At 47.4% G+C, this 21,550-nt stretch overlaps 2 protein-coding genes across 6 annotated transcripts in view; one reads left to right on the plus strand and one right to left on the minus strand.

The window, feature by feature from the left end:
• Egfr (epidermal growth factor receptor) overlaps positions 1-6,675 on the plus strand; it is a 197,688-nt gene extending 191,013 nt beyond the window's left edge. For 4 of the 5 annotated variants that reach the window (XM_089545364.1, XM_089545367.1, XM_089545363.1 and 1 more), the window contains 3 exons: positions 412-613; positions 1,327-1,506; positions 3,770-6,675. In XM_089545364.1, the coding sequence (XP_089401490.1) occupies positions 412-613; positions 1,327-1,506; positions 3,770-4,134 (747 nt within the window). In that variant the 3' untranslated portion in view covers positions 4,135-6,675. The remainder of the gene's footprint in view (positions 1-411; positions 614-1,326; positions 1,507-3,769) is intronic. The other variant, XM_089545366.1, reaches the window with a different exon arrangement.
• A 9,800-nt stretch (positions 6,676-16,475) lies between these two features.
• The window catches only part of LOC149342852 (beta-1,4-mannosyl-glycoprotein 4-beta-N-acetylglucosaminyltransferase-like), a 49,500-nt gene continuing 44,425 nt past the window's right edge, over positions 16,476-21,550 (minus strand). The window contains exons 2-3 of the mRNA XM_089542246.1: positions 18,162-18,369; positions 16,476-17,705 (exon numbers count right to left, since the gene is read on the minus strand). Of these exons, the coding sequence (XP_089398372.1) occupies positions 16,485-17,705; positions 18,162-18,302 (1,362 nt within the window). The 5' untranslated portion in view covers positions 18,303-18,369 and the 3' untranslated portion in view covers positions 16,476-16,484. The remainder of the gene's footprint in view (positions 17,706-18,161; positions 18,370-21,550) is intronic.

The raw sequence follows: 21,550 nt of genomic DNA on the forward strand, positions 1-21,550 counted from the left end.
GACAAAAATATGTGAGACAGTTATGTCAAAGATATAGTGGAAGTTTAGCGTAGGACTGCAAAATGTCTGAGCATTTTGTTTCTGAAGCATATGCAAGTCAAGGGTCTTGAGCCCACTGTCATGCATATTGAAAGCATGCTTCTGGAAATATATGCGAGCGCATTTTTTTTTTTCTGTGAAAGGTAGTTCCACCAGTTATCACACATTCTTAAAAAAAAAGTATGTCACAAGTGCCTGATGGTGTGAACAATATCCAGAAAATATTTTCACGGACAGTTCACCAAGGTTTGCAATTTTCATTGACAGCAGACAACCATGCTTCAAGTGTGTCATGAGAGATCTGCACTAATTTGGAAACCTCTTAAGTAGGAATTGCTTGTTGACCTGTGCTGTGTTGGGCTTCATTTGCAGAAATTCATGGATGACCGTGGATTTGAGGAGGATCCCACTGTTGGCGTTCCCAACCCAGCAGAGTTCTTTCCCGCCAACATGGTGCTGCACCCCGACATGAACGGCGGCTGCCACGCCAACGGTATGAACCCCCGCGGCCGAGAGAACAGCCTCAACCAGCGCTACTGCTCTGACCCGCTAAAGCTCCTGGGAAAAGATGCCGGTGTGTCCCGCGCTCTTCCTAATTGCTTCAGAGGCATGCGTTGCTTGCATGCCACAACAACTGTGCCCACTCTGCAGTGACATTAGTGCTGCAGTCCTGTGAAAAATGCTGCCGCACTGAGTGCACTTTGCTTTTGCATTGAATGGCAGCTGTAGTGGTGGCATATTCGCTACCAGCGCTGCAAACAAAGTGTGTAGATGGTAGTTTAAAGTGCTTTCCTGTCCAAAACTGCTCTGCCTGCTGCTTTTTTCCTGCATGAAAGTGGCTCTCTGATGGCAGCTGAAAAACACACCATTTACACATTTATCAGCTGTAATAAGCATAAATCAGTGTTCAGACACAAAATGGGCAGTCGTGTTTCCGACATTTCGATGGTTAGAAAAGCTGGAAACACGACTGCCCATTTTGTGTCTGAACACTGATTTATGCTTATCAGCTGTTTGCACTCAATGCATTAAATGTGCTGAAACAGTCTTTGTGGTCCTTTGCCTGTCAGTTTGCTTGTTTGCTTAACAACCATGACAAGCAGCAGGACTTGTCATTGTGCTATGCTTTCGCTGATTTGTGCCGTAATGTGCAATTCTCGGCATTATTAAAAATGGATCTTAATGTTAACCAAGACACTTTCTTGTTATGATGATGAACATTTGTCACAAGAAAGGTGAAACGCCTGCTCCGGTGACACTTTTCAATGGTGCCGAATTGTGTTGCAGAGGAAGGAGATGACGACGCCTTCATGCACAATGCGGCCACGCTTCCCAAGGGTGTCAAGCCAAGTGACATGCGCATGTCTCTACCTGTCGATGAGGACGACTACCTGATGCCCTCGCCTCGGTCCAAGGGCCTGTCGACCACCTACATGGACCTGATAGGAGACAGCCGCTACTCAAATGGTCAGTGTTTTTCACGATCCCGGAAGGCTGAAGAAAATTAAAGTCAACAGTGGCATTTTGGCCAATGGCATGTTGGCCATTCTTGTTTGTTTTCAGATTGTTAAGGGTTTTACTGCTTAATATTGCTGTTCTGGCACTGCAGCTGGATCTTGCTTAGTCTGCTTTTTTGGGGCCTCCTAACCTAGCCTCACCTTGATTAGCTTCAGAGAAATTTGAGCTATAACACAGTATTCTTAATTGCTGTTAGTTCCCCTAGCATTTGTTATAAAAACTAGCTTTTCGAATTTTTCACTCTTGTAGTAAATTGTTTTGAGTATACGTAATGTAGAAATTGTACTCTTGTCTGCTTGCAAACGAAGCAAATATGAACGATTTTGTGACTTAAATGGAGCTCGTCACGTTGACTTAAGATGACCTTCAAAGTTCGGGAGCGGCCACTTTGGTCCCACACATGCATTGAATGGTGCCATTTTTTTTTAATGACCATCAGAGTGACAGCAGCAGTTCCTACTAAAGTGTCATGTGATATGAACTCATCCAGAGCATGTGTGTTCTAACAATATCATTACCTGTGCACTTTGGGCAGACTCGAAGGTCTGATTGACTTGAAATGTCAGCATGACCATTAGCAAGCAGCCAAAAGCTGGTAGTGTAATAGCACACAGGGAAGGGCATTGTGCTGTACCCATGAACTTCGTTAGCCATGCTTAAATGTTTTGCAGATCAAACATTTGTACTGATTGTTCTACACATGATTGTGCTTTAGTTATGTGGAATGCCTGGAGTTACCGTATTTACACGATTGTAAGTCGACCCATTTTTCAAAATTTGAAAATCCGAAGTGGGGGGGTCGACTTACAATCGAAACCAAAGCATCACACTATAAATAAAGGCGAGACAAACGAGACAAGCGTGGTTGCATTTTTTGCTGCGCGGCTCCGTCGCATCGTTCTTGCCTTGAGCAGCTATGTCAACGCGCAGAACCGGCATCCCCGCCCCGCGCGAGGCGGCTCGCTGATGGTGGCTGTCGATAAGCAGCAAACCAGCACCGACCCACTCCCCACACGTGGCCGCAGATTGCGTATGCTGATAAGCGGCGGCGGCCCGATAACGCCTTCGCGTTCTACTCTTTTTTTTGTTTGTTTACTTTCAACCGCGCACTCGGCGCCGAAGGGAGCGTCGGTAGTTGATGGAAGGGCTGCTGTTCCAATCGTGGCGGCACCCCCCTCCGAACCGCAGCGGCACCAGGGAGTGTCAGTAGCCCACAGAAGTTTCTGTTTAACTCTGACGCATTCGACTACTGCCGGCCGCGTTTCACAAGTTTTTAATGTAGTGCTTCGTCATTCGTCATTTGTGCTCCAGGTCTGATAAGCGACCGGCGCTCGTTCGCGGCTACATTCAAGATGTCTGTCATTCTTTATGCCGAAGAAACGAACTGCGCGCCGGGGCCGCAAGTTCGACCTTCACACTGAGTGATACAGGAGTAGCAGCTACAACGAGGCGAAATTTTCAGCTGTTCCTCGCGATGTCATGATGTGGCTTTTTGCGAAGTGCAGGATTTCACTGCATGACGATGTTAGAACGACGAGCTGTGGGACTGCAGCAGCGATGACGACATGACGACGGCAGCGCTAGCGAGGACGATGGCGCAAGTGTGGACGAGTGGCCCAGTGACTAAGATTTTGTTTTGGAATGTGCCCACGGGCACTCCCGCGTGCGGCAGCCGATAGCGGCTGGTGATCAGCGGAGGCCACAGGATAGTACTGTCGTGCTCTAGTTCTACTAATAAAGGGCAAGTTTAAATGACCAAGTTTTTTTTTTTTTCACAATTGTGATGTGGGGGGGTCGACTTACATTCGAGTCGACTTACAATCGTGTAAATACGGTAGTATCTTCTTGGTAGTGCGGCCTGCTCTTATAGAGACATCGAAGACTATTTCATATATCTAATCAAGGCATTTCATATATTTCATCAAGGCTAGGCTACTGCTTCAGCATCATGTAAAAGGGCAAGCCGTTTTTTCAGTAACAGCACCAATAACACGCTTGAGGCTGGCAAAATAAAGAGAAGGGTATATGTAAGCATAACTGATCTTGACGCTTTTTCAAAAGTTTTAAGATGTGCCTCTACATATTGTTGTTTGATACACTGATTCATTGTAGTAATGAAACAGGCTGTCAATTAAGCAGAGTCAGCGGAGTGTGGAAATGCTTTGCAGGCTATGCTTTACTCATTGCTGTTGCTTGGTTCCAATGCATGCAGGTGTTGATGGCCTCGACCCCCGTCTCCAAGGCTACGGAAGCTTTGTGCCTGACTTTGTTCCTCCAAATGGTCAGCCTCCGCTACAGGGTGTCGACAACATCGAGTACCACCTCATGAACCGGAACGGACCGACGCATCCGGTAGCAATGCAGGTGCCTCGCGATCCTGGTCCCCAGTATGTCAACACCTGCCCTCTGGGCTCTCCTACCGCCGTGCCACCCCAGCAGCCTGGCGTGGTGACCGGCCGCAAACAGCACAGCTCGGATGAAGACACCGATGACCACGAGTATTACAATGACTACGACCGGCTCAAGCGGGAGCTGCAACCGCTCAACCATCGTAGCCGGAGTGAGACAACGGTCTAGGGACAGTGCTTCTAGCTGTGCGTGTGGTCGAAGCGCATTGCTGCGGTCATCGTGGATTCCACCAGACATGCTGCTGGGAGCAGTCCTGCTTTCCTCGGTGGTGAGAGTGGATCCTACCAAGTCAAGCTGTCTGTTGGCACGGCATTCAGCTGCGTAGACCAAAGTGGCGCAGAGGACAGCTAAAAAGTTTCTGGCTTTTAAGACTCATCTCGAGATTCCCAATTGGGTCATTCATTGCGATTCATTTGCAGTTTGAACATTTACAGGCGTGATTCTTGAGATAGGAGTTTCTAGCCGAAAAAATAGTTATTGGAAAACGAAATGGTAGATTTGTTAAATCTTTTTCACTGAAAATCTCGAATGTCTGAGGTTCTACAAAAAGTAATGCGACAACCTGTATTGTGCAACTTTTCTGAAAAGCCATGAAGGCTGCAGAAAGGTAAATGCCCATTCGGCTATGGCCAGCAGTGGTGAACACGCTTACTGGAGCATAACTCGGAAAAAGGAATGTAAAAAACACTACTGTTTGCAAAGGCTCTGCTACAGGTAGCAAAATGTCGTGAAAGCAAAAGAAAAAAAGAAAAGAAAAACTGCTTTTTGGAACTGCAGCTGTCAGCAGGACACGGAAATGTGTTCCTGCAAAGGATTGAGTGATCTCAATTGTGTCGCCTGTTAAAAAATAATAGCAGCTGGCTCTCTGAAAGCGGGCAACAGCATGCAACCAGGAACTCTGCACCCGAGTGAAAGTTTCGCATTGTTCGATGGCAACTCCTTCACAACTGCCACCTTTGTCTGGTCTCTTCAAGTCGCCTTGTGAAGGATTCAGTGGTCGGTGTGGACTGTGACCGGTGCGGACTGTGACCAGTGTGGACTGTGTGCGGTAGCACAGAACTCTGGCGAGGCATATGAAGAGATGCCACCGTGGGACCAGTTATCACTCCCGGGAACTTGGAAGTTTTCCACGTGCTATTTATTTTTGTAAAACACAGAACACTGTGTGAAAGCGGAGCCAAGTGTCTTCCCCAAGAACTGTGCTTCTTTTTCTTTTTGTTTTGAGAAAGGTCACGAAATTTCAATGCCATTTGGTGATGTATATAGTATACATAACTTTGGAGCATTTTTTTGTTGCCCATTTCCTTGAGAAACGTGCATTTTATGTGTGAGCTGTGCCTAGAACATTGCTACTCTGCTTCTTTTGTCCCCACTGACTTGCCACGTTGCGCTGCAGACAAGCTATTTGTTCTTCCTGTTGCCATCCTCAAATTGTGGAGCTGTCCTTGTCTCTTGTTGCTTGATTAGCATTTTTGTCTTCAATGCCTAATGACATGAAATGCTGCATGTAATGCGTAAGCTTTCAGTATTACAACTCATCCGAGTGCCATAAGACATTGCTGTCACTTCACTAACTCATGCAACAACAATTGGTTTAACTACTCATTGGATGTTTATCTGCGGGACAATTGTTGAAGCGTTTTCTCGGTTTTATACACGTTTTTAGTGAAGTAACATTAATAAATGGTTGCCTCTACAAGGACTTAAAATGTGTGTGCGCAGGACAGATGTGTGAGGTATAGATTGTGCAGTTTTATTCCTAATTATGAGCGGCGTATTTTTGTTATATAAAGTTTTGACTTAGAGCAGGGTTTGGTTTTCCTGTTTCTCCTTCTGTGGGGCATACCTGGACATTGCTACTCAAGCAGCTAGACGGCATGCTTGAATCACTCCAGCGGTTGTGACTATTGTGTAAAGAGTGCATTCCCAAAGGACAGAGTGCAAAAGACGACTCATTTTTGTTTTTGAAGTTCACTCAGCATGATCGTGGAATTTTTTTAGAAAATTCAGTGGGAAGGCATGTTTTGCCTAATTTTTTAGCACATGCATGTTATGTGGAACTCGCTGTTTATGTGCATTACAGAAATTGTAGGAGTTTTAGAAATGATATTTTATATTAGTTTCGGTGTAAAGATGCTGCTTTGAGACTTCTCCTGTGTGGACTAAATTTTAACAAAAGAAACTGAAGGCGAGATTTTTGGGGCAGTAGTTAACGACTACACACGAGTCCTGTGAAGTAAACTTGGTTGCTTTTGGTAGCATCTACAAAGTAGCGCCGCTATTTCTCCTCTCTAGCTGTGTGCTACACTCATTAAAACTTGTTCCACACTGCCTCATGACGACTGTAACAGCATGTGCAATGCTACAGTGCTGCGACATTTTACCTGTATATACGTACATTTTACAAGTTTTCTACCAGTTTCAGCAAGAAAGCTTTGCTGGATAAACTCGCCTCATTAGGCTCAGCTAGCTGCATGTGACTGCATGTTGTGTATGTATATGTACAAAGTGTGTTTTACTGTTGCCTGTCAACCCTGCAGGCATTGGAATTTCAATTTATACATAGTCGTGCATAGAATGCTTGGGAGTGCACGCCTAAGGCATCAGCTCCACATGTGGTTATACCCTCGAAGAAGAGAGTGGAAATTTTAAAGATGAGAGATGTATTTGCTATATGGTGCATTAATAAAACTACTGGTCCAAAAAAAATACGGGTTTGCTGTTTTATGAGCCGTGGCTCAGTGCTGCAAGCTGCAGCAGTCATCCTGCGTTTTGGATGGAAAAAGTCAAGAGGAACACTTCAGCTCTGCCTTAATACGATGCAGTAGCATTAATGGGCTAATGCCCATATATGAAGAATTGGTCATTCTCTACTTTACATTCATAGACTGCTGGGAGTCCTTATAGCCACTCCTGATGCAGTGGTTAAGCGATGTGCCACTGCTCTGGCAGGTGACTTGTTTCAAACACTGCCACTGGTGGGGCTTGTGAGGCCCTCATTGCTCTTCCTGGGCAACCTCTTGGGACCATTTATTCATTTAGCTGCCACCTGCATTAGTAGGAAGTTTGCTAACAACCCATTCGGTAGGTTGCCACCTGCCAAGGTGGGCAGGTTGTGAAGAAGTAGCAAGGTCGCGTGACCTAGGTGGCAGGCCGGCCACCTGCTTTTTTGATTGTGCCGCCGCCATGTTTTCCCGCTGAGCAGGATTCTTAACGCCGTCATGTTAAAATTGGGAAATGCTACTCTGCAAAGGTCATTGCTTGCATAGAAACAAGTATGCCACTTAGTCGAAACGGAACATTGCAGAGCTTAAGATGATGCACTGGTGGGTTGTAGTATGCCATTAACTAATTAATGTACTCTTGTCAGTCATGTAGCTCACCCTTGTTTGAAACTACATTTGTGCCATGCCTAACTACACAACTGGTTCTGTTAGTAATTACTCCCTTGTCCACTACGCAGTTCCTAGTTCACACTTTGAGTACAGAGAACGCATACCTTCACTTTATAGTGCTCAACTTCCATGTGAAATGGAACAGGGGGTCCCAGACTTGGCTTGCTGCCAACAGGTGTACCTTGTCTGCTCTTTCTAAAGCCCTGGAAGGACATCCAGACATCTCAGTGGAGATTATGATCTATACATTGGCATTTTTGCATATGGCAGTGATGCTGCTGGTACCTGCATGGACACACTCTAGCACCTTAAGTTGGTCATGTTTACATATGCTGGCAAGAATATGTGTGCAATGAAATTTCTTATTTTTTATAACTCTCTGTTCATGAAGCTCCATGCACTTTTAGCTTCAGTTTAGCAGTATATATTTGGCCGCACTTTCAACGTGGGCATCCTGGCAGAAGTAGTATTGCTACTAGAATAGACCTCTCCCGGCCTACGTCATCGGTGCACGTGTTTCTGGTCCGATGGGCAAAACATGCGCCGTACCGAGAAGACTCACACCAGGAGAAGAAAGGCTGCGAGGTGTTTCGAATCGGGGAACAAAGGTGGTGGGGGAGTGCCGGAACCAGAAAACCGCTTCAGAACCGAAAGTCGATGATTTTGTCCATCGGGGCACACCTTTTTGACGTCACACTGTTTACATCAGAGGGAGGTCTATTACGGATTGTTGGGCGAGTTGGCCCATGATGCAAGAAAACAGTGGCGTAACTAAGGCAACACAAAAAAGGACGGTACACATACATGCACCAACTGCTTATTCGACGGAAAAGAAGCATATTTATAACAATGAACTCAAGCACATGATATACTGCATGATCGCTTCAAGCACAGCCGTACAGCAACACGAACTCTTGCAAACCAATGAATAACCCTTCTAATCGCTTGCATATAAAGCACCGCTGTTGTTACAAAGAGAAGATAGCAAAAGTAGCAAAAGTAGTGTCAAACAAACGAAGTAAAAGCAATCGGAATACTAAAAAGTCAAAATGAAAATGAAAATTCCAGTAACAAAGCCAACAACAATAACTAATGGAACAACAAACAGCGCCCATGTTTTTGAAAGGCCTTACAAGTGCAGTAACAGCAAAGGAAGGTTTCTTAATAAAACCATGTCTTCGGAAAAAGGTTTTGAGAAATATAATTTCATTACTTCGAAGTGGTACAGAAGTGGCACTAACACATGTACTGCCATTCTTTTTAATAATAATAATAAAAAAAAAACTGGAGGGGACACTTAAGCTCCTGGTGCAGTGGTGCAGCAGTTGAGGGATACGCCCCTGCCCTGCGATTACAAGTGCTGCCATCAGGGGGCGTGTGAGACCCAGGCTGCTCTTCCTGCGCAACCTCTCGCGATCAATCATTAATTTATATGCCACCTGCCATGGTGGCCAGTTGGCTCATAATCAGGTTGGCAGAAACTTCGTTGACACAGGTTGTGACATCGCCACAAGGTCACGTGATCTAGCTATGGCCCACCTAGGTTGCCGGAGCGGCCGGGTGCGAGGATCAAATGCTCGACGCTGCCGAAGCCAGGCAATTTTTTTCGACATGGGGATACTAACGCTCGCGCGCGCGCGCGCACGCACGCACGCACGCACGCACGCACGCACGCACGCACGCACGCACGCACGCACGCACGCATTGAAAAAGATCAGTCCTCCGATCGAAACGTCGAGTCAGATAAAAATTTCCTTTTTTCCCTTAACAAAGCGTATACTTCGATCCCAGCTTGGCTTTGGCATCTTTTTCCTTTTTTTTTTTTTTTTTTTTTACGGAGGGGCTCCGCTACTCCACTTATACAGAGCGTGGGAGGCCAGCCATATGAAGTCTTTCAATCTGATTAGAGAAGCTAGCCTCGGCCATATGAGCACAAGACTTCAGCAGCGCAGATTCCAGGCAGAGTGTAGCAATAGCCCTTTCTACTGCCTTGGAATGCGCAGATCCTTAAGAAAGCAAGTCTTTCGTCGACGTATCTAAAAACTCGCAGGACTGGGCCACTGTCAAGGAACAAGCTGGGGGATGGCCAGTGCTTAAAGTCTAACTGCATCGAAAAGGGGTGGGTTTCTAGTGCTTCGAGCACATGTGAAGAGGAAAATAAAGACGGAGAGAGAAGCGGCTGGTGGCCTGTTTTACACATCATTTCTTTACAAAGGGGAGAAATCAATTTTAAATGTCATTGTTTGCTCAATTTATGTTTCAGATCTTACACAAACGTACGATCCTCGCATTCTCCCAGTGTGCCTTTGTTGTTGTGTCGCCTTGGTGCTGAGCGGCTAGCTCTGGACTGATTCGTGGTGTGAGGCCACGAGTTTCCTTTTTTCTCTTCCACCCTTTGTACAGTGCTGCAAACAATGTATTTTTCTCCGTCTCGAGTTTTAGGAAACATGTTAATAATTCTTACCAAAAATCACGGCTAAATCTTCGAAACGATACAAAAGAAATGCTCCGACCACCACTGCCAAGAATAAAAAATGTTTCCTAGCTTCGGAATCAGGCAGAGATTTTAGACGGGGTGTCTCAGATCCCCTGTCAGTATTAGTGTGGGGGTCTGAGACCTCCCGAGGCACCCCTGACTTTCGATGCTGCATGGTCAATAAGCAATAAAAACGTGTTACAAAGTACTAAGGCAACACAGGAGCCAATGCAGATGCTTGTTTTTCGAATGTAGTACATTTCTGATGCAAAGAGACTGCTGTGGACATGAGGTAGAACTCAAGAAGCGACAGCCCCATTAGATTCAATACACTCCCGTCCCCGTCCAGTACAATCCAAGCGCTGTCACCTCTGTCGAATTTTTGGTGGTGCCACCAAGAATTCGACAGAGGTGACTTGATAATCCAGGCGCTCAGTTTTCGAATGGCGTGAGAAATAGCCCAAATTAATCGAGCCACAGCGGCGAAATAGCATTTTCGAAATTATAAAAATCGATATGGCTACAAATTTCTAATTTCAATTTGGTGCCCATCGCTAACAGTTAAAAAATTGACTATGAAGTTAGTTAATCACTTTCTTAGTTAACATGATTCGCCTGCTTTTTGACATCCTTCAACATTACTATACCGCTAAAAGATTCTCTTTACCTCAAAAGCCGTATTGTTATAAATTAGTGGTAAGCTTCCCTGAAACACCTGGTATACTTTCCTCCTGAGGGGTATTGGTGAACTGCTATTCATTAAGTGAGAGTGCCTGCCAAATGCCCAGCATCTGATTCTTATTCTCCTCGTTATTTCCCTCTCGTGGTCCGGACCTGGGGTTTAGATGTATTTCCTTGCCATTTAATGCTTCGGTGTCGAACATAATTGTTTCCTTCCCAAACTGTTGAACATTACTTTAAGATTGTTCATAGTAATTTTTATACCCGCCATTCTGCTTTGCGTCTCTAGGTCCTATAGGTGATGCTTTGAAATTTGGCCCCTGAGTTCTTTAGTGATGCAACGTCATCAGCAAATCGGAGATTTTTTTTATCTATATAGCACGTTCCAACCCATTATCTGGATACCTGTTGTAAGCATGCGGCGAATTAACTAGAGAGTTTGTGTCTCTTTGTTTGATACCCTACTTGATTAGTATTTCATCACTTCCCCTGCGAGGGAATATATGGTCGCTGTCCAACCGCTATTTATATTTTCCAGTACATTTAGATATGCCTCTTCTACACCCTGGTTACGCATTGCCTGCATGTCTGCTGAGGTTTCGACTCAGTCAATTCGTGCAAAAAAAAAGCTCTTAGATCTCACAGCAGCTCAATGGACCGCTGCCATGGAGTCACCGCAGTGTAGTTCTCTGCAACTCTCTATGTTGCACTTATTGGCGGAGTAAAACTGATCGCCGGATTAATTCTGTTGAGCTACCATCTGCCGTCTACCAACCTTCACATTCTCCGAATTTTTAAAGCCACAGAAAGCGGTCGGCACGCGAAAAGACGCAGAAATTTCGCTAGAACCGTGAAGCACGCTGCGTTGAAAACCGCGGGGCACAAAATTTCTGGTAGCTGCCACGTGGAGTAGTTGAGCCTAACCACGTGCAAAATATATATCCTAATCAGAAAGAAAGGTTAGGCATGATCAAATATTTCCGGCATTCCGCCGACGTTAATACGGCTTAATATTGGCATAAGTATGGTAGCATATGAGCTTAATAAAGTGCTTCGACCATCTTTCAGTAGAACGTAACTGAATTCAACCCAACAAACGATTCCCGCCTTGACCCCTTTTCGTGAAAAATCTGCGGTTGTTACTGAAAGTCACAAGACGAAAGGCCTTTCCTGAATCATATTTCACTAAGCTGACGAGCAGCAAGCAACTATTTCGTTTTGCCGACGTTGAAGGAAGGAAGGAAGGGAAAGCTTTATTTTCACTAATGGTTTTTCCTGCGGTTTGGGGGTATCTTCAGAGACGTCTTGGTTCTACCCACATGAGCCTTCTCTGTCGAAGTCGTCCGCCTCTAATCAATGGTCGGTTGCCCTCAGTCCAGGGCTCCGCTGGCCACTGCCGCCCGTTGAGCTCGCTGTACCAGACCTTGTTGGTCTTCACAGCGGTCGCTGGACAGCAGAGTCTCCCACTGCTCCGCACTCGGGTTTTGTATTTTGGGGACCACGTCTATGTTTTGGCAGGCCCATGTGATGTGGTATACAGTAGGTTTTTCGTCGCACCAGGGACAATTGTCTGCGTATATCGTAGGGTGCATTTTGTTTAGTATATGTGGGTTTGGGAAAGAGCCTGTTTGTAATTGTCTCCAAGTGACAGCTTCCTCTCTGCTGAGAGATTTGTGCGGTGGGGGATATCGCATTCTTCTGCCTCTATAGTTTTGTTGTTGCCGATGTTGAAAAAAATTATAAATTCTGATTTCAACAAGCTTCTGCCATCGTTAATGGGGCTCTAAAAGGGGAGTTTAATAAAGTTGTGGTATGCCTGGGATGTTAAAGCAAAGAAGTGCTTGGGACTGGGCTAAGCAACTGAGTGTACAACTAAGCAGCGTAGCATTTATGAGAAGATGTTAAAGCACGCCGCTTAACGAGTATTGTTCAGAAAGAAATTTTTTAATGCGCTTTGTAGAAGCTGAGTTATCTGTCAAAATAATGAATTTCAGCGTCTTCGCTCCTTTCCCTCTGGTAAATTGGTTTTTGAAGAAAGGAAATGGCGCAGTATCTGTCTCACATATCTCGGCGGACACCTGAACCGCGCCGAAGCGGGAAGGGAGGAAGATGGAAGTGAAAGAAGAAAGAGCTAGGTGCCGTAGTGGTGGCCTCCGGAATAATTTCGACGACTGACATCGCACAGCACACGGGCGCCTCTTGCGTTTCGCCTCCATCGAAACGCGGCCGCCGCGGTCGGGTTCGAACCCGGGTACTCCGGCTCGGTAGACGAGCGCCTTACCACTGAGCCACCGCGGCGGGTGCTTTCCCTCTGCTCTCGTCACTTTTTGCACGTTGGAAATTCGGCGCTCCTCTGGCGGCCTCACCTCAGGGAGCGAAGCTTCCTGCCGGAGCTACGCTTGTTGGCCGTGGCCATAGTAGCTGCCTGACGTCTGTAAGAATCTAACCAATAGCCACCTCTCAACTTATATATGCTGCAAACGACAAAGGAGGGTGAGAGCATGAAAAATTCGACGGGATGGGCTCGCCAAGTTTCGCGCGTGATTGCGAGTTCTCTGCTGCGTGTAGAAGCTGAGTTATCTGTCAAAATAATGAATTTCAGCGTCTTCGCTCCTTTCCCTCTGGTAAATTGGTTTTTGAAGAAAGGAAATGGCGCAGTATCTGTCTGACATATCTCGGCGGACACCTGAACCGCGCCGAAGCGGGAAGGGAGGAAGATGCCACCACTAGGTTATTTGGCTCAGGTTCTCATTACAACAAAATGTGGTGATTAAGAGAGTGAATGTGCTCTCCTTGGAAGATGTTTCAGAGCCCTTTTAAGGAAAGGCCACTCCAGCTCCCGTAATTTAGGAATGCGAGATGCGGAAACACACCTGAAAGCTCGTTTCTCTAAAGGGGCCCTAAACACCTTTTGAGGAGAGTACATATAGACTCGCTCAGTCACTACATTCCCTCGTCATGAACACCTAAGCCAAACAATACTTTTACACGCAGCATAGAGCCCACAATCGTGCTTGAAAGTTGGCGAGTCCTTTCCGGCGTCATTTTCATGCTAGCGCCCTCTTCCGCCGCACGCTGCTGCGTAATTGGGTTCAGAGATGGCTATTGGTCAGATTCTTTGAGGCGTCGTGCAGTTACCATGGCCGCGGCCGGTCAGCAGCGTCGCTTCGGCGGGTAGGAATCCCCGCCGCCGGCGTTGGGGCCGGCTAAAGAGCGCCGACCTTTGAGCATGCAAAAAGTGACGAGAAGAGAGGGAAAGGCGCGAAGACGCTGAAATTCAAATTTTTACTGCAAATATGTCAGCTTCTACAGAATGCATTATAGAAATTCTTGCTGGAGGATATGCATGCCATTTAACATTCCAGGAATACCGCACCTTTATTGAGAACCCCTTTCTGAGTCCCTTTAACCCACTTCAACCAGATTTCCGGGAGTGCTTACACAGGTAAATTAAGCTCCCCCCCCCCCCCCCCCTTCCTCCAAGCAGGAAAATTTCCCCACATTGGTTTCATTTTTTTTTGCAACAGAAAAAGAAACAAAAATAATGCATTGCACAATGAATTCCGCTTGTACCACAGTCCCGGGGATGCAGCTCTCTCAACCTGCACCATACATCAAAAATTGCAACAGCGCGAGTCAGACTTCAATCACGAAATGAAATGTCGCCATTAAAAATACGTTGCCGTAATTTATTCGACCATTGATGAGTGATTGCAATGTGTACACACGTCGAGAAAATTATAAGGCTTGTCAGAGACTCAGGTTTGTGTGGAAAAAAAAAATCAAACATCGATTACACTGGCTTCCTTTTTCGGAACCGGTGCGTTCGATTATATTATCTGGCCCCACCAACGTATGCTCTTTTCTGAATTCGACACATGGCTTGAGATTCGCTTGCTTGACCTCCGCTTTGGAGACAACATTGGTCGACCTTACCTTTCTGGGTTGGCCGCCGCGGTGGCTTAGTGGCTATGGTGCTCGGCTGCTGGCCCGAAAGACGCGGGTTCGATCCCGGCCGCGGCGGCTGAATTTCTTTGGAGAAGAAATTCGAGGCCCGTGTACTGTGCGATGTCAGTGCACGTTAAAGAACCCCAGGTGGTCGAAATTTCCGGAGCCCTCCACTACGGCGTCTCTCATAGCCTCAGTCGCTTTGGGACGTTAAACCCCATAAAACCAAAACCAAACCTTTCTAGGTTGGTATCAGCGACTGGCTCAATTCGCCTGCGTCCATGCTGCTATTTCATCTTGCAAGTCAATCGCTGGAGCATTAAATACTAGTTCGGCGATTGCAGTTTTTGTTATTTTTACAATAACGCCATTTCGTGCAGTCGTAACATCGATACCTTCACGCTGCAAGGCTTTCATATCAGGCAGATGTAACTGGAAGATAAATAGGGTGGGTTTATAGTTTGACATGCCGCGTCTTTTTTTTATTTTTCTTGGTATCAATACTTTATTTTTGAAAGCAAATGATGCGCACAAACAGTGTCGGGGCCATTAGGCCCATTGAGCTCAGATAGGTTATAAGTCGTTCTCCAACGGACGTAATTGTTTCACTAATCGTTTTCGGTGCTTGTTTGATATGATTAACCACGCTCAAAGCACACATGCATCCCGATAGTCGGGATCGCGGTGACGCGACCATCCTTAACTGTTTTCGAACAGTGCGTCGATAGCGCTATTAAAATTCAATAAATTGGTTTTCACGAAAGGAAAGACGCAGTAACTGTCCTACTTCTCGTTGGATACGTCAACCGCGCCGTGATGGAAGGGTGTAAGAAAGAAGTGAAAGAAAAATGAAAGAGGCATGCCGTAGTGGAGAGTGGTGGTGGTGGTGATAACTTTATTTGTACCAATATTTAGATGATGGGGCCTGAGTGGTGCCCTCCATCCAAGACTCCATTGGAGGCTGCCGCTCGGGTCCTGATGAAGCGCCGGATTAATTTCGGCCTCTCGTGGTTCTTCACCATGCGCTGACACATAGCACACGGGTATTTTTGCATTGTTCTACAAGTATAATAACGTACAGCTCTCCAACCTTCTATTAATATTTTGTGAGCGTCGATCAGAGGGTCGTTCGGCGTCTCAGTGGCGAAACGGACGAGAGCACGCGCATGCGCACACATTTGCAGCGCCGTCTACTGTGGCTGCTCTGCTGACGTAACACAACCCCCCATACTGGTCATCTGCTCGCGACGCCACTGTGGTACTGCATGGGATGCTGAAGGACCGCCTGGTCGAGGCTTCCGTGACATTAACAAAAAATTAGAGAGCTGTACTTTGAACAGACAAAGAGAAAAGAAAGTAAAGGCAGGTAAGCTAACCAGGCATATTTTTCCATTGGCGGCCTTACGCTCGGGGAGGGGTATAAAGGAAGAGAAACAGAAGAGAGAGAGAAGAAAAACTCTGTCAACGTAAATAAATTGAGTAGGTAACTGAGAAAGTGTGCATATAGGTACCTTACCACCTTGTTAAAGTGGGAGCACACCAAGTACAAACAACCACAAATCCATACCACAGCACGTCTTTTGAGATGCGAGTTGACAGAAACATAAGCAAGTGGGGTTGATGAAGCGTGCGGTGTTGTGGTAGTGGAGCAGCGTGCCAGCGCTTGCGTGAGATAAAAAACTGGTTTAAGATGCCAGCGTTTGCAAGACTATGCTTGTAATAATTATATATGGTATGACAAAGGCGGCGCCTTCCATGTCCAGCACGGAGTCGGCCTGGCGGATCTTCGGAGATGAATATTTTCCTCATGTTTGTTGTTAGCAGGTAACAGCTAGTAGACACCGATGCCAGCTACTTGTTAGCGGCGCTCTTAGAAAGAACCATAGAAAGCTAACACAAAAAAATGTGAGGCAACACGCGTTTGCGAAACATGAATTCTGCAGTCCACCTGTACAAACACCCTTAACAATGTGCTCCCGGGTAGTTAAGCCTCACAAAACCATCAATCTGACCCCAAACTATTGCAACTCCGGCCTAGACGCCGTCGTGTTTTCTGGCGACAGGAGATAACGATATTTTTCGTCGTCCATCACACAGGAAGGTACAGTGCCTCCGCGGGTCATCGCGCTCGGCTTAGTCACTTTCTTCCCATCGAACCACAGGCCACGTCGAACAAGCACACTCAAGAAGCGAGACGAAGTCTTTTCGGGGAAGTCCCCCCACCGGATGCCGTCGTCCTTCTGCGCCGACTTGAGCTTCACTCGCAGTCCTTCCACGTCGAAGCACCACGAGCAGTGCCAGCCAGCGTTGAAGTCGGCGTTCTGACCCAACGTCCAGTCCTCAAGCTCTCCCCCGTACAGTTCTTCGGAGTTTGCCGGGATGTCCTCCCGGCGCAGGCGTGACGCGTCGTTGCGGAGTACTCGCGAGAGAAAGCGCATCGTGCACACAGAGAGCACTTGCACGTGCTCTTGCACGTGCTGCCAAAAGAAGCCGTACAGAGTCCAGCGCAGCCTCAGAAACATGGGTTCGCCGAAGCCCTCGTGCGTCTTCAGGTACGCCAGAGGTCCCGCCCTCGGTATCTCGTCGGCGTCCGTTAGAACGAAGAGGTCGTCGTCCCTGAGTCCAGAGAGTTGTTTCTTGGCCTGTCGCCAAAGGAAACTCCTCTGGTAGCCGTCGGCGAACCAGCCGTCTTCTCGGCCTTTCTTCGGGAAGTGGTCGAGGAAGACGTGCACGATCTTATCCTGGTACGGCGCTAGGAAACCCTTCTGAAGTTCGGGAAGAAGATGCAATGGCTTCGGTTCGCCCCTAGCGCTGTAGTTGGACTCACAGACGACGAATACGTCGACCACGTCGTACAGTTCTCTCAACCGCACTTCCAAGAGTTCAAGCTCGTGGTTTATGTTGATGGCGTTAACGAGACGCCGCGCTAGGTTGCTCCTGCGGTGCACTTTTTTGTTGGTCCAACGCCGCCTGAAACGCTTGGACGAACTGATGGCTTCAGGTAAACTGCAGTCGTCCGAGGACCACCCTGGTCTGCAGGTGCACGAGTCTTGGCTTGCGCGTAGATCGGTGCCCAGTGCAAAACAAGTTCTGTTGCCGACGACCTCGAAGTACGAGAAAGAGTCTCTGTTTCTGACTTTGTGCCTGGGAGGCAACTGGGGATCATAGTGTTTGAAACGGTACTTTGAACGTGGTTGCTGAGATGCAGGTCTTTGGGACAGCTCTAATGGAATCGTGACCTGGAACGACAAGAAGGCAGCGATTATGTTAGGACCGGTGTTTATTTATTAAAATACCTCCACAGTTCCAGCACTATACATAGCTTTCGCTTTGATTATCACAAATCACTATCTCAAAAAGTCATTATACCAATGAGAAACTACAGAAAATACTAGAAAGCACAGCAAGGGTGTCAGTGAAATCAACCATACAGCTATACAGGATCGGTACCGTCACTTGACAGGCGCACGAAAGGTCTAGATAATGTTTTTTGCGCACGCGCACTCTAAGTGAGAGAGAGAGAGAGAGAGAGAGAGAGAGAGAGAGAGAAACAACTTCATTGCCATAGAATTTCTGGATTTAGGGCACGTGGACTTGGTGTGGCCCCCAGGTCGGGACGACTTCCTGAGCCCACGAAACGAGCGCACTCTAAGTAGAAGGGATATGATGGTCGTAGAGAAGGCCATCTACTCTACCTGCAGCGCCTGTTGTCCCGTTCGGACGACGGGCGCTGCCCCGCCTCCGAGCTGCGCCCGGTGGATGCGGGCCACGAGGAATCCGCTGGCGAGCAGGGCCAGCGCCAGCAGCCGGGCTCGGCGGTACGAGACGGCCACCATGGTGTGCACGGGGGGCCATGCCACGAGTCCGACCACCGCTCAGCACCACGCTGCCGCCGCTCTCCTCCTGCGTCGACGCGTGTGCATGTGCAAGGTTACCCCGGAGGAGTCATTTTCTTCACTGCAAAAAAACATCCCTCGCGGTCAGATACGCCTACAACGTGGGAGCGGTCGAAAGCCGGGCTCTATAGTACAAGAATGAAAGCTTGGGCTACTATATATCCTCAAAACAGCAATACTGAATGGTGCATTCTGCAGAATGTACCTTTCAATATTACTTGAGCATTAAAGAAATAAAAGAATAGCATAATTCGCAGGGATTTTTCGGAGACTCGAGGATGTGAAATTAGGGCCCTGTTATCTCAACAAAGTCAATTATGCCCAAACACCAGAGCGGATTTTGAACGCAATTGTCACACTTGCCCGAACAAACCGAAACCTCCCTTGCAAGGAATGGAATCACTGAAGCGATGGGAGCTGTGCTGCTCAGCGTAGCTCACAAGCGGAGCTACAGCTTCGCATCGTGGGCTGGGCCTTGGAGGTCGCCGCGGCCCAACAGTGTACGGTCACCTAGGGCGTCACGAGGGCCCGTCGCCGTCTTGTTCAACGCCCCCCCCCCCCCCCCCCCCCCCCCCGCCCTCCCTCCCTCCCTCACCTGACCCACTGAAGGGGGTCCAACGAAGTCGTTACCAATCACTTCAACAAAGTTCAACTAAAGGCCAGCTCCAGCGCTATGGATGGTACGGATGTGCTTTTGTAAGAGATACCCAAATAAGGATATCGCATCAAACATAACAATTCATGACAATAAATAAATAAATAAATAAATAAATAAATAAATAAATAAATAAATAAATAAATAAATAAATAAATAAATAAATAAATAAATAAATAAATAAATAAATAAATAAATAAATAGCCCATATAAACATGTTTCTGGCCGCTTTGCGTTCGAGAGAGAGAGAGCAAACCCTTATTAATCAAATATATTAGATGAGCCGGCGCAGATAGTGAGTGTCACTGCTCTCTGGTGCCAGAATAGAAACGGTTCACTTGCCACATAGCGTTAAACAGACACCCACAGGGAGTAGCGCCCGTCCTGTTTGTCTCCCCGTGTCCGTGTCTGTTTAGCGCTATGTAGCTAGTGAATCTCTGGTGCCACTGTTACTCTTGTTTTGCTTGTATAATAAACAGGCCGGTACGTGTTACGCAAATTTTTCAACGACAATATCAGCAAGTAAAACCGGCGATGACTAGGCGCTCTCGGCCACAAACTGTAATTTACAGGAGATGCACTTATGCAGAGCTGCTTTTTCTTTTAAGTATGGAGTGCTTTCATCTCCCATTCTCAGCAGACTCTGGTGAACTCCGTCCGGAAACCGCGGCGAGTCAGAGGCCGGTTATGAAGACGAACACGAAGACGAACTTGAAACCGAACGTGAAGTCTAACCTTCCTGAAACATTCCAAAAATTTCGACCCGAAGTCAAAGCGGGGCTGGTGATTATGGCGAATCGATGCAAGCTTCGATCCGGTTCTTTACAGTGGCACCGAGCGAATGTGCTGGGCCGACTCAAGGGCCAAGATGAAATCCCGCGGGGATAAGAATTTGCGCCAGCGTGGCAGAAATGAGCGGGTATCTTGCTCGTCAACTACCGAGGTTAGCGACAGGCACAAGGGGTCACTGAAACAAAACAGAGAAGGTTCCTCCTTCCACATCCGTCACGCTTCAAAGGCCTCCCTCCGACCGGCGCGACTCTTTTCTTTTTCTTTTTTTTTTTTTGCGCGAAGAAAGTCCGCATTCTTCTCCATTGCTAGGACCTCTTACGGGGCTCTCTTGTCATCTCTGAGGTTCTTCCGCATTCGTCGCGAACTGGTACCGCCTCTGATACGACGCCGTTTCCTGGACGCACACTCACACGGGACGAGATGTGACCCACAGACAAGGGGCAGCCGAGTCCTCGGCGCGAAACGCGCTAGCAGCTCCATGGAAAGATATTTCAAAGCCGACGCATATTCGCACCACTGCAGTATACGCGCCTGAAAGTGGCTGGTGCGTGAACGCAATACAAAAAAGCGCAAAAGACTGAAACGGCGATAGAAAGTTAGAAGAAACGAAAGGTGAGAGAAGTGAAGAAATAAGCGCGGAAAAAAGAGAGAGACAGAGAGATAAAAAGAAGGAACGATAGAAACAAAGAAAGAACGGAGGAGAGACGAGGGCTTGTGTGCGACATACGCCAGGAGCTCATTCGCGCCTCGGGGCGCTTGAAAAGCCCCGAGGCGACGCGTAGCAGCTGCAGGGTCGGGTCATTGTGGACGTCGTCCGCACCGCTCAGAAAAAGAGCGACCCTGGTTAGCGTGGGAAGCCATGCGTGTCGCGTGCTCCGACAGGCGTGCCTCCTGCTGAAAAGGAGAACGTCAGGAGGCCCCGTACACAGGCGCATCGGACGTCCGGTCACTTCCTGGCATCTGGGCCGCACACAGGGGGAGCGCCAAAGAGACCAGGCACGCGCGGACGGCGTGTGGCCCCGTTTTGTTTCTACTTTCCTCTCAATGGCAAGATCAGCGAGATCCGGAAAGACCTCCCGCGGCTGTTAGTACGTAACAAACTAAACCCTTCTTGCACCCTTCTTGGCTTGCAGTCTGTCAAGGGGAGCGTCCTGCACCTCAATGTTTCTAAACTATTTAATGAAAGACGCCTCGGGGAAAAGGAACAAGACAGACTAAACACTCACAGTTGTCAACGCAAATAAATAAAAAAAAGTAAAGAAAGAAACAACTGCGCAACTTTCAAAGTTTTGCGCATTTCCACCCGATGCGTCATCAAGGGACGTGTGCAGGAAGTTCTTTTTCGTTCGCACTATTTTGCAGTTTCACCTCTATGCCTGCTGTTATGCCTATCGCACTCTGGACATAAGCCAACAAGCTCCTTCTGTGCCACAAGCTCAGGCAGACACTCTCCTAGGAACAAAGCTGTGCTGCTGGTCGGGGATACAAGGACGTACAGTCTTTGTCAAAAGTAACCAGGCTGCACGTTTTTATTCTCAGTCGTATAGTAAGGCTATTATACCAGCCCTCCAGCTCTAAATCTCTGTATGGTAAGTAGAACCCCTGCCCTCACCTTTGAAGAACTTTTTGATCTTTAGGGAAGCCATGAGGGCTCTACTGTACGAATGATAAGCAAACCTTGCAGCCTGGTTACTTTTGACAAAGACTGTACGTTGCGTGGGCGGCTGCCTGTGCTCGAGCC

This window comes from Amblyomma mixtum, chromosome 5 (assembly GCF_055824585.1).
Source record: "Amblyomma mixtum isolate Tamu chromosome 5, ASM5582458v1, whole genome shotgun sequence".
In the NCBI taxonomy this organism is placed as follows: Eukaryota; Metazoa; Arthropoda; class Arachnida; order Ixodida; family Ixodidae; genus Amblyomma; species Amblyomma mixtum.